Source organism: Xenopus laevis, chromosome 7L (assembly GCF_017654675.1).
Source record: "Xenopus laevis strain J_2021 chromosome 7L, Xenopus_laevis_v10.1, whole genome shotgun sequence".
Taxonomy (NCBI): Eukaryota; Metazoa; Chordata; class Amphibia; order Anura; family Pipidae; genus Xenopus; species Xenopus laevis.
In genome coordinates this window covers 5,691,754-5,704,362 of record NC_054383.1, presented here as the reverse complement: position 1 = coordinate 5,704,362, position 12,609 = coordinate 5,691,754, and the positions used below count along the sequence as shown (strand labels likewise).

Sequence of the window (12,609 nt, the reverse complement as noted above, 5' to 3'; positions counted from 1 at the left end):
TTTCAACGTGAACCTGATCGGTGTGTCCATGGAGTTTAGTGTGTCGAAAAATTCGGTGAGCGATGAGGCATCCCCATCCCATATTAGTAGCAGGTCATCGATGTAACGAAGGTATGCAACAATTCTGTCAGCAGCTCTCTTTTGGATGTATTCCTGTTCGTAGTGTAGCATGAAGAGGTTCGCATAGGACGGTGCCAGGGCACTGCCCATTGCTGTGCCAGATATCTGTAGGTAAAAAGTGTTCTCGAATCTAAAGTAATTCTTAGTTAAGGCCAGCTCTAGGAGATCAATAAGAAATTCGGTTGGGACAGACTTATCAGACCGTGTTTCCAGTGCTTGTCTGCATGCCACAAGTCCTTGCTCATGTGGTATAACCGTGTACAGGCTGCTGACATCCATGGTGGCTAATAGGCAATGTTCTGGAAGTGCGCCAAGGCCATTGAGGATCTGGATGACATGGGTGGCATCCCGGGTGTATGAGGGCATAGTAGTAACTAGTGGTTGTAAGAAGGAATCCACAAAAGTGGCAACTGGTTGAAATAGTGAGCCCACCGCCGATATAATTGGTCTCCCGGGGGGTGCAGACTGGGATTTGTGAATCTTGGGGAGCGTGTAAATGATAGGCACCCTAGGGTGGTCAGAAATAAGGTATTGAAAAGTTCCCTTGTCCAGCCAGCCCGCTGTTAGGGCCATGCATAGTTTAGAATCCAGTTCCCTCTTAAAGATAGGAGTGGGATCTCCTGGCAAAGCACGATAGGTAGATGTTGCAGATAGTTGGTTAAGTAGTTCTTGCTTGTAGTATTCATAGCTCAAGAGGACTATGCCCCCTCCCTTGTCTGCTGGTCGTATTACCAAATCTTTGTCTTGTTTCAAGGTCACGATGGCCTGTCTCTCCTCAGTGGATAGATTTCGATGTGGTTTGACGTTATGCATAATGGTAGTCATTTCCTTAGATACAATGTTGCTAAATGTCCGAATAGATGCCGGTGTGTTTGGAGGTTCAAATTTGCTTATCGGCTTAAAACGAGGCGCCGGGTCACTTGGTTTGTATCTGAAATGTTCTCGTAGCTTGAGTTTGCGTTGGAATTTATGGATATCACTTAGAATCTCAATTGGTTCTGGGGTTGTGCAGGGAATGAAGGATAAACCTTTATTTAAGAGTGAAAGTTCACCAGGAGAAAGGATATGCTTACTGAGATTGAAGATCACGTTCGTCTCCCCCTCGGAGGTTTGCTTTTTACGATTCTTGTGTCTCCCCCGCCTGGTGTGATTCCTTCTCCTTTTGTTTTGTCCACCCTGGACCGTGTATTGACCCCTAAAAAAGAGCTCTGTTCGGAATGAGTAGACGGACCGGTATCCGAGTCGGTGGACTGGTCCGAGCTGTCCACGGTTTGTAGCGTTCTAGGTGTGTGTTTTCGGCGAATGTTGGGGAACCGATCGGCATTCATACCCATCAGCCAGCCATAGACTCTTTTCTGTCTATAGTCCTCAGCAACCTTGCGTACTTTCGTTTGTTTAAAGTTAGTCAGATCTTGTCTGTGTCTCTCAATAATTTCTGACAGTCTTTTTAGCCAATCACAAGTATTGTCAGTCTTCAATGTGTCTAAGTGAGAAGACTCAATTTTTTCAATATCACTCCGTACCGTGGGCAAATCTTTACCGACTTGTTCAATCACGAGTAGCATAAGGTCGAGAGAGCAACGATTAAGGATGCCGCACCATTTGCTGCAAAATGCTGGGTTATTACGACCAATAGTAGGTATGTTGTGGATCCTGAAGCCTCTTGGTATGAGTTTCTGTCTATGGTAGTTAGACAAGAATACCCCATGGAGATTTAGATCAACTTCCTTTCTCTTCAAATCTAGCAATTCATGGTAAATATTGATTGGAGATTTACTTACAATTGTATCGAATGTGGTCACAGGGAACAGGATCCGGTCGGCATCTGTAGCCGTGAAGCCAAATTCACCAGTGGAGTCGATGTTCAATGCTTGTTGTGTGTAGGCATCCTCCATATCCTCCTTAGCAGCTTCTGGTTGAAAATCAATGTCCTGAGGGTCTGGAAGTAGTGTAACAGACCAAACAAATTGAAAATGTATCCTGGGTAATAGAACAATGTTGACGGGTGCTACCTTAGAGGTATCAGAGATCCTCAAAATATTCCAAGTCCAAAGGTGCACACCGTTGACTCCGTAATAGCCTGGGTGCCAGCAGAAAGGTAATAGATATTCGCAAGAACAGCGACACTCACAGGATTTTCTTTGCGGGTAAAAGTATGTTTTACTCATTCCGTCTACTCATTCCGAACAGAGCTCTTTTTTAGGGGTCAATACACGGTCCAGGGTGGACAAAACAAAAGGAGAAGGAATCACACCAGGCGGGGGAGACACAAGAATCGTAAAAAGCAAACCTCCGAGGGGGAGACGAACGTGATCTTCAATCTCAGTAAGCATATCCTTTCTCCTGGTGAACTTTCACTCTTAAATAAAGGTTTATCCTTCATTCCCTGCACAACCCCAGAACCAATTGAGATTCTAAGTGATATCCATAAATTCCAACGCAAACTCAAGCTACGAGAACATTTCAGATACAAACCAAGTGACCCGGCGCCTCGTTTTAAGCCGATAAGCAAATTTGAACCTCCAAACACACCGGCATCTATTCGGACATTTAGCAACATTGTATCTAAGGAAATGACTACCATTATGCATAACGTCAAACCACATCGAAATCTATCCACTGAGGAGAGACAGGCCATCGTGACCTTGAAACAAGACAAAGATTTGGTAATACGACCAGCAGACAAGGGAGGGGGCATAGTCCTCTTGAGCTATGAATACTACAAGCAAGAACTACTTAACCAACTATCTGCAACATCTACCTATCGTGCTTTGCCAGGAGATCCCACTCCTATCTTTAAGAGGGAACTGGATTCTAAACTATGCATGGCCCTAACAGCGGGCTGGCTGGACAAGGGAACTTTTCAATACCTTATTTCTGACCACCCTAGGGTGCCTATCATTTACACGCTCCCCAAGATTCACAAATCCCAGTCTGCACCCCCCGGGAGACCAATTATATCGGCGGTGGGCTCACTATTTCAACCAGTTGCCACTTTTGTGGATTCCTTCTTACAACCACTAGTTACTACTATGCCCTCATACACCCGGGATGCCACCCATGTCATCCAGATCCTCAATGGCCTTGGCGCACTTCCAGAACATTGCCTATTAGCCACCATGGATGTCAGCAGCCTGTACACGGTTATACCACATGAGCAAGGACTTGTGGCATGCAGACAAGCACTGGAAACACGGTCTGATAAGTCTGTCCCAACCGAATTTCTTATTGATCTCCTAGAGCTGGCCTTAACTAAGAATTACTTTAGATTCGAGAACACTTTTTACCTACAGATATCTGGCACAGCAATGGGCAGTGCCCTGGCACCGTCCTATGCGAACCTCTTCATGCTACACTACGAACAGGAATACATCCAAAAGAGAGCTGCTGACAGAATTGTTGCATACCTTCGTTACATCGATGACCTGCTACTAATATGGGATGGGGATGCCTCATCGCTCACCGAATTTTTCGACACACTAAACTCCATGGACACACCGATCAGGTTCACGTTGAAATTTGATGAACATAGCATAGAATTCCTTGATCTATTGATATACAAGACAAGTGATGGCTTAGGGACCAGTCTCTACAGGAAACCGACCGACCGTAATACCACCTTACACGCGGCCAGCGATCACCCACCTTCTACCATCCGGGCGATCCCGTACTCGCAGTTCCTGCGGACTATACGTAACAACAATGATCCAGAGAAAGCACAGCTGCAACTAAGAGAAACATTTGCTAGGTTTCTGGACAGAGGTTACAAGGAGGAGATGCTATTCCAACAACTCCAGAAGGCGTTGCAATTCTCACAATCTGATCTTCTCATTAAGAAAACCACGGAAAAATCACTAGATCCCCAATTGATCTTTACATCTAAATTTTCACATATCTCTAAACATCTCAAACAAAGCATTCAAAAGAATTGGCCCATAATTGCTATGGACAATAGCCTCTCTCTCTTTGGGGCTCGTCCCCCCATTTTTGGCAATGGAAAGAACCAAAACCTCAAGGACATCTTGGTGAAAACTGATTTTTTGGATAAATCTCAGGTGCCCTCTAATTGGCTGAGTGGACTGCAAAAATTGGGGTGTTACCGATGCCCAGACTGCACTACATGCAGGTCCCTCCTGGTCGGTAAAGACTTCCCTCACCCTCACACGGGTAAGCGCTTTGACATACGATACAGACTTACTTGTACCACATCCTTTGTAGTATACATTGTTACATGCCCATGTGGCCTCTACTACGTGGGGAAAGCAACCACTTCACTACGTGACAGGATCGCGAACCATAGATCGGCAATCAGCAAAGCTATTAAAGAAAACTCTGCCAAGCAGCCAGTGGCGCGACATTTCCTACAGATGGGCCACGGTTTACCGACTTTCCGGTGTATGGCAATAGACTTCCAGCCACCTCTGCCACGTGGGGGCAACAGGGACCAGGCTCTTCTCAGGAGAGAAGCAAGATGGATACACAGACTTGACACCGTTACCCCTCGAGGACTTAATGAGACATTACCTTTGGGCTGTTTCATTTGAACATCCCATATAATATGTTTTTTTCCTGTTCTCTTCCGTGCTTTTGCATCTACCTAATGCTTAGTTGATTGTGACCCGTGTTGTATGCTAGGTTCATATTTTTGGCCTCAATGAATTTGCAGTATGAACTGCTTCTATTTGTACAACTAGGTTGTGTACACACCTTGTACTTTTGCCTTAAACCTATTACCGTATTATTTTGTATCCCCTGCCTCTAACAGCTTCTGGCATACTTTACTTGTTTTTAATCTTCCTCTCTTTCTCCCTCTAAACCTTTCTCCCTCTAAATCTTTTCCTACATTTTTGCCCCGCACATGTCAGACACTATCAGATCCATGCCTGTTGCGCTTGATGAGTCCAGGTTACAGTAATATGTGGGTAGAAGCAGAAGTACCCGTCCACCTGAAGGCCAGATGAGTGGACCCTTAACTGCCTCCATTTGCCAGGATTAGACATGGAGTGGAACGCTTGATCATAAGACACACAAGTACCTCCAACTGCCTAAGATAGATACGGAGTGGAGTGCATAATCTCTTATCCCAAGTTGGGCAGTATTACAGATATCCACGGTTGCTCCTTGGTCACTTATACGCTCAGAGATCTGATCTCTTTGTTCCGCTCTGTGCCGCACATACTCTCGATATAGCCTACTTAGTGAGCTGCTGACAGCGTTGTCCGGTTGCCCCGGCAACCCCCTTCTACTAATATACTGGCGGCGAGAGCGAGTGGCTGGTGACACACCCACCGCCACACTGTTCGCCGATTGGACGGCACTGGCGCTTCAGCGGTCGCCATGGCAACCTTCCCCCACTCGAGGATTGGCGTACGGATGCTTGATAGCGCTCGAGCGCACGCCCACCACTATACTGTCTATTGATTGGACTGCGGCGACACCGCAGTGAATCTGATTGGTTTGCGGCTTGGTTCTAGGATAATAGTATTTCCCTGACACGGAGGCAATCTCTTCTTTCGCTACTCCCTTTCCTTAATCTTTCCTTCTATCTACTCTCGCTGTTTTTAGCTCGCACTGCTACACTAAGTAGCACCTCTGATGTCCTGCACTTCCCCCGTCACATCCTATACTTTTTAACTTTGACCCCGAAACTCTGTCACATGTTTGGTGGTTGCTTAGCAACAAATTAGGGCGCCAAAAACGGCCAGTGGGTTTAAATTCTGGGGTGGTGGTGGGATTCTGGTTGTTGGTTTGTAATCTCCTGACGAAGATCCCTGTGAGGGATCGAAACGTTGAGTGGAATAAACATACTTTTACCCGCAAAGAAAATCCTGTGAGTGTCGCTGTTCTTGCGAATATCTATTACCTTTCTGCTGGCACCCAGGCTATTACGGAGTCAACGGTGTGCACCTTTGGACTTGGTATATATATATATATATATATATATATATATATATATATATATATATATATATATATATATATATATATATATATATATATATATATATATATATATATATATATATATATATATATATATAATTAAAACTAGCACAGTGTACCTAACAGAGACAGTGATGGTTATAGTATAAGCCACTCCATTGAGACAGTTCTTGGACACAGAATCAGCGGCAACATAGAAAGCAGAGTTTTCTTTGGGCACTGGGATGTTGTATCGGATGGTGCTCTGGAGAAAAAAGCCACAGCATGGATATTTAAGACAGACATACGTAAGCACTACTTACATAATGTAATATTTACACAATGGCATATGAAAATTTGATTACAATAGTTCTATTCCTACTTGGGGTTATCTGCAACTGACAGCTGTGCTGCACTCTCTCTGTAAATTCAGATGTGTATAAATTCTCTCTAACACAAGATTAGTTTAATCTAAAAAATAGGTTATTTACGCAGCATAAGATTCTCCTTCCAACTTTACCTACAGGGTTATACTTACTTTGAAGAACATTATTTGCCTCAAGTTAATACTTACCTGTAAGCAAAAAGTAAACGTAGGTGCCGTGCACACTGGTAACTCACGTATAGATTAGACAAAGTTTGTAGATAAAAAATTGATATTTTATTTAAACAATCATCTTATTGCCCGACGCATTTCGTGTCAATAGGAGTGTCCTGGTGACATGAAATGCGGGCAATAAGATGACTGTATAAATAAAATATCCATTTTTTATCTACAAAAAATCAGTCTGATCTATACGCGAGTTACCAGAGTGCACGGCACCTACATTTACTTTTTGTTACAGGTAAGGATTTACTTGAGGCAAATAATGTTCTTCAAAGTAAGTATAACCCTGTAGATAAAGTTGGAAGAAGAACGAGTGATTCTACACGAATGATATTGTCTTATGCTTAAAATGTTTTTAATACTTACCTGTACCAAGCAGCATCCTGTCCCATTGATACTTATGCTGTAGTTCCCCGAGACCTCAGGTAGCTGTAGTCTTTGCACGACAAGTCTATTGTGTTCACTCAGGTTTAACTGTCCAACATCTCCATATTCACTTCTCAAAAACACATTGTGATGAGCATTTGATTTAAAAAGCAGTTGAGCGTAGAAAGCAAGAGCTTGCAAGGCAACTACTGTGTCCTAAAATGAAGACAAGTTATGGGGCCTTCAGTTTAATGCAATGAAGTTAATTCATAGAATTTTAACCATTGAAAGATGGTGGCTCTTGGTCAGGAGTCAAAGCATTGTCCACATAAAAGATCATGCTAGCTACAAATCATTAGTGAACATGTGTGCTGATCAATGGTGGTGTGATATACACCAGTTAATTATGGTCTATGTCAATCCTTAGACTACCCTTTCCTTTCATCTGTACTCATACCCTGGAAAAATCCAAACTTCTCATAGGTGTGGCAGCATTAAAAGAAAATACGGACTGACATTACCTGAGTAGATCGGAATCCCCCATATGAATTCTGCTGCTGAATGAGCCACACTGATATCTGGGCCATGTAGGTCAGGTCATCATGGGTAGGATCAGACCCTTTTGCAATGCTAAGCAACATGTAGGCTGTGATTTCCACCTCTGCTGGGGAATAATTAGGGTAATATAGAGGGATTCCTTCTTGTCCAAGTTTGTCTTCACGTTCCCAGTGCAAGGTGCCCCCTGGAAAGAACAGCGGAGGTTGAGGCTACTTTAGAATCTCACTAACAACAACAGATGATTATGCCAATATCTACTATGATAGAGATGCAAAACAACTCACACCTATGTGTACACAAATTGTATAAAGACCGGAAAACAGTACATACTCTCAGAGACAACCTTTGATTTCAGCTCATTTAGTAGAGTATTTCGGATTTCCCAGTTTTGAACCAGCGTGAAGACATAAACTGTGTAAGATTTGAAGTAAAGGGTGGAAGCACTGCTCATAGCAGCCTCCAAGCATCCCAGGGCATCATCCAACAAGGTCATCTGTATAAAAACAAATTAATCTAGTCAATTCTACACAGCTTCATTGCTCTGTTATAATTGTCCATAATAGGAATTTGTTTCAATGGGAATTCAACCTCACTGCTCTCAAATTAAGTACTCACTTTGACTTCTTAACCCCCCACCACCACCACCGGTACACAAGAAGAGTTCTATTACTTAATCTACTGCCTTGCATGAATTCTATACATGAGAAAAATATTAGAGGTTGGGCTGTGCCATCATTTATATAGGCCATATTTAATCACTAAATGGCAGTAGGTGATTAGAAGGTCAGCAAAGTAACAAAATCCAATAGGAAGGGAAATTATAACTAATGCATATTATAATAAAACCATTCTAGGATTAGCAATGGCAGCTACACATTTTTGGTTTGAAAATATGCTCTCTTGTGCAGACTTACCCCAGAGCTGTAGTTGGACTCCAGAAGAGCAATGGCAAGGTAGGCTGTGAAGCAGAGATCCCTCTCCTGTCCACACTAAAGTACAATGCAAAAAACAAAAAAACATTGTTATAACAGTACAACACACCAGGTATGACATATCTGTAACATAACTAACCACAAAGTGTGGTTACACTCATGATTTCAAATTTAGTAGCACAATACTCAACTGTAATACACAACAGCCAAAAGATTATTTTGCATCATATCAAGGAGTGATGAAGCCTTGATATAATTATAATATGTATTTGTTATAATTTCCCTGCCTATTCGATTCTGTAATCTGAGTGATTACATTTGAGTGTATATACTTCCAATAATCATACTACGAGACCAATACTCATTGAATACCATGACCCATATCATATGTCCAACACTCACCTGTCTCATGAACAGATTTCCCTCTGCCTTAAAGCAGCCATTATCCAGTTTTTGGGATGTCTGCAGGTAAAGCAAGGTCTGTTGCTGGATTTTCCCATCGACATATATATATTTCTTGGCCTTTTCAAACGTTTTGAAGGTATATGCCGATAGCCTGAAGGTTAAAAGTTATTTCTTCAAATAAATCTCATCACCTTAGTAAAATACGGTCTTCAAATGTACACATGAGAATCTTGTCAAAATCCAACTATTTACAAACACTTCCAGCTAACATTTTTTTGCCAGCTGGTCACTTTAGTTGCACACTTAACACTGACCAAACCTCTTACCAAGAACTTCCATCTGATGGTGAGCTCCAGAAGGCATCATATGCACCAGATGGTAATTTGTATCGGAGTTGCCGGTAATACCCTTTGAATGATAGAAAGGAAACAGAGGGCTGCCAATTAGTCGTTTATAATAAACATTTAGCTATTTTAGATTCTCAGTGCATTGATAATAGCTCTAGGCATGTAGTGCTTCAATATGGATACAGCATAGACAAATCTTCAGGTTGAAGGTAAAAGCAAGATCTGTACTAATTTAAATAACATCAATTAAGACAACAGAGGATGCTCTGAACCCTGCTGTGGGTTGGTTACTAATTGCTGCTGTGGGTTGGATTTTAAAAAAAAAGTTAAGCGTTTGGTCAGGTAGGGAAATATGGTTGTGGGTAGGGTTGTCAGGTTTGAGAATAGGCTTCTCTTCCACCCTAGAAAATTTTATCTATAGGCTGTAACAAATAAAGCTTTTGTGGGTCACACAAGAGTTGCAAGTCCACCAAATAGCACTGTGTATGTCTAAGATCTATCCTTAATCATTATCAGCAGGTCTGTAATCAATGGGGCAAGTATCTATAATGCGTGTGTTTCTTATTATCAAGTGGAAGTATTCTCTAGATTTCCATGCATTAAACTGTACAGCCATCCCACTAACCTTCATTCAGGAACTGAACTGCTGTTTGGAGTAATTCATCAGTAAGTTGATTTGTGTTGTTTAGATATTCCAGCACGTAGGGAATGGGTGCCATACGGGCAAGATTCTGTTCACCACACCCATAGGGCATCTGGAGAAGGTTCTGAAGATTGCTCAGTGGTAGACCAAGAACATCACCTGTAAAAAAATAAGTAAAAAAAAAAAAAAAAAGTAGTCTATGAGTCTCTTAGGGCAGAACTTGTGTGTTGTGCTGAGGGTGCATCAAGATGGATAGCCTTACCCACAAAAGTGACAAATGCAGAAGCAGAACCCTGCACTATGTTCTCTGGAAGTGTCAGGTTGATTGGCATCTCAACATTGGAGTCTTAATTAAAAATAGAAAAACAATCAGCGTGGCCTAGTTGTAGGCAAGACATACTAAAATAGTGCTGTCCAATTGTCGGCCCCTGGGCTGGATGTAGCTCTGTAAGGGGTATTCATATTCACCTGCTTAAGGGCCCCATTAAAAAAAGAGTTGAACCCACTTGTGACCTCAGTTAGTGTTGCCACCTTACCAGCTGATGACTTGGGGTGAGAAGGGGTGGATCGAGGATGCAACGGGGCAGGCTTATGTAAAGCTATGGAGCTGTGATATTGGCAGCACAAGCAGAGCATGAATCAATGAGAAAACAGAGGAGGATCAGAGGTATAGCAGTGAGGGATTACAAATTTACCAGCAAGTACAGTGCCAATAGTTTTGTAATACAAGCCCCAGCTGAAATACAAGCTAGATGGCAACCCTACCCTCAATTGAAGCAAAATCTGATCAGTACAGTTATACAGGTAGTGGACATGAAGCTAATGCCTGGAAATATTGAACATAGACAAAACTGTCATAAATCATCTTACCTTCAACACACACAAGGTTGCTAGATGTCTCCTCTTTTCTTATGCCCTCGGGCTTCAATATACCATGGAAAATATATGAAGGCACATTCATACATTTTTCCAAATGCATTTTCTAGCAGTCATAACTCACTTTCAGCCTAAGCATTCAGAAGGGGTGCTAGGTTTTCCAGCACAACAACTAAACCATGACAGGTATATCACCAATTAAAGAATATTTCTGTTCATTTTGTCCTTTCCTACATTGCCCTGGCCCTTCCCATCTCTCTGGAAATTAGTCTAAAAGCTAAAATCTGGGTGTTTATGTCACCTGCACAAGAATGGTCTGTATCACAGTGTCCTTGCGTGTTGACTGGGATTGGTCACTGGGTCCATCGCACGAGGCTCCAATGTGAGTTGTCTCTGCCGAAACTATAAAACTGATCCTACCTGCAGGTCAGAAGAAAAACAGGACAAAACAAAATAGGTATAATAAAAAGGAAAAGGTCAAACTAGATATCTTAAAGAGAGAAATATAAAATAAATAAAAGATTGGGAGAATATTTTAGGTGGTCTATTAGGACAATACAGCAGGACAAAGGGACCTTAGAAAAATGTGCACCTAGTGATGAAGCAATAATGTTCCATGAGTAAGAGCTTCTGCCTCCTGAGCAAATGCACTGGTCCTGCTTTACATCCTGGGGTATTACTTCAAAATCAGCAGAGGGCTGTAAGGTCACAATGATCTGTTAACAAAGAAACAAAACAGCTGTGATCAGCCAAGACACGTCTGGTGTTTAGATATGTGTAGACTGGTTGTCAGAACAAATCTGGGGTTGGAGATGAGCAGATAGGCAGTCTGTGACATCAGACATCTAAAGGCTCAAGTGTTGTCATGCTAAAATGGATGCAATGGGTTGCACGTATTGACACTAAGATACACTTTTGACTACACATTCCTTGCACTCTCATAGTTGCACCGAGTGACACTGCATTTGTCCTGTCTCTTCTGATGAATTGCGAACAAGAAAACCTACTGATGCTGGGGAGCCTTGAATGTTCCTCCACCATAGGGTTCATAAATAGCTTCTACAGACATAAGTCAATAGAATTACATTACGGAAATATAGATGTTTTCTGCAACAAGACTTTTATAACCTTAGGCCAGGCTCATTCAGGTTAAGGTGAATGTTCTACGTATCTTAATTGTGCAACCACCAGCATTGTACTAGATTTTAATTTCAAGAAAATCAGAGAGCAGTGCAAGAGTCATTTTATAGTCTAGTCTGTTGACCACTGATTGTAAAAACAGGATGCAAGTCTCAGTATTATTGACATTTTACACACCATAAAAATTCAATACCTTGATGCACTCCTCCAAATAGTTGGACACGAATGCCTTCATCACCAGGATCTCTTCTCGGGTTAAGGAATAAGGTAGAGAGAGTTCCACAAAGAAGGGCAGGAATGATGTGAAGTTGGCAGAATATTTTGTTATCCCAAAGCCTTCCTTCTCAGACACGCAGAACATGGAACCTTGCCACTTGGTGATAGTGTCTGGCACCGTTTCAGTTATTGTATTTTGCCCTTCTGAACTGATGAGAAGATTAAAGAATTAGCTAAAGGCTTCTGAAGTCATCAGACTAATCAAAGGAGTAGATGCAGTTTGTGTGATCAGATGTATCCACCACATAATAACTTTCTATTCAGACACCAGTATCATTTTTGTTATGTAAATATATATATGAAAGGGTGTGCTTATATCTTCTGTAGGTTTAAAGGAGAACAAAAGCCTAACTAAAGAAGTAGCTAGAAATTTTGTATTTGATGTTTTGTGTTTCTGTACCAGCCCAAGGCAACCAC

The 12,609-nt window shown here is 42.0% G+C and overlaps 1 protein-coding gene across 7 annotated transcripts in view; it reads right to left on the bottom strand.

Annotated features, from left to right (window-relative positions):
• Positions 1-12,609, bottom strand: part of ovos2.L (alpha-2-macroglobulin like 1 pseudogene L homeolog) — a 46,978-nt gene that overhangs the window by 12,125 nt on the left and 22,244 nt on the right. For all 7 annotated transcript variants that reach the window (XM_018224446.2, XM_041568461.1, NM_001091371.1 and 4 more), the window contains 13 exon segments: positions 12,110-12,341; positions 11,369-11,492; positions 11,078-11,196; positions 10,771-10,822; positions 10,163-10,246; positions 9,883-10,059; positions 9,237-9,318; positions 8,908-9,061; positions 8,488-8,562; positions 7,904-8,066; positions 7,537-7,757; positions 7,016-7,231; positions 6,183-6,307 (listed from right to left, as the gene is read on the bottom strand). In XM_018224446.2, coding sequence (XP_018079935.1) covers positions 6,183-6,307; positions 7,016-7,231; positions 7,537-7,757; positions 7,904-8,066; positions 8,488-8,562; positions 8,908-9,061; positions 9,237-9,318; positions 9,883-10,059; positions 10,163-10,246; positions 10,771-10,822; positions 11,078-11,196; positions 11,369-11,492; positions 12,110-12,341 — 1,824 coding nt within the window.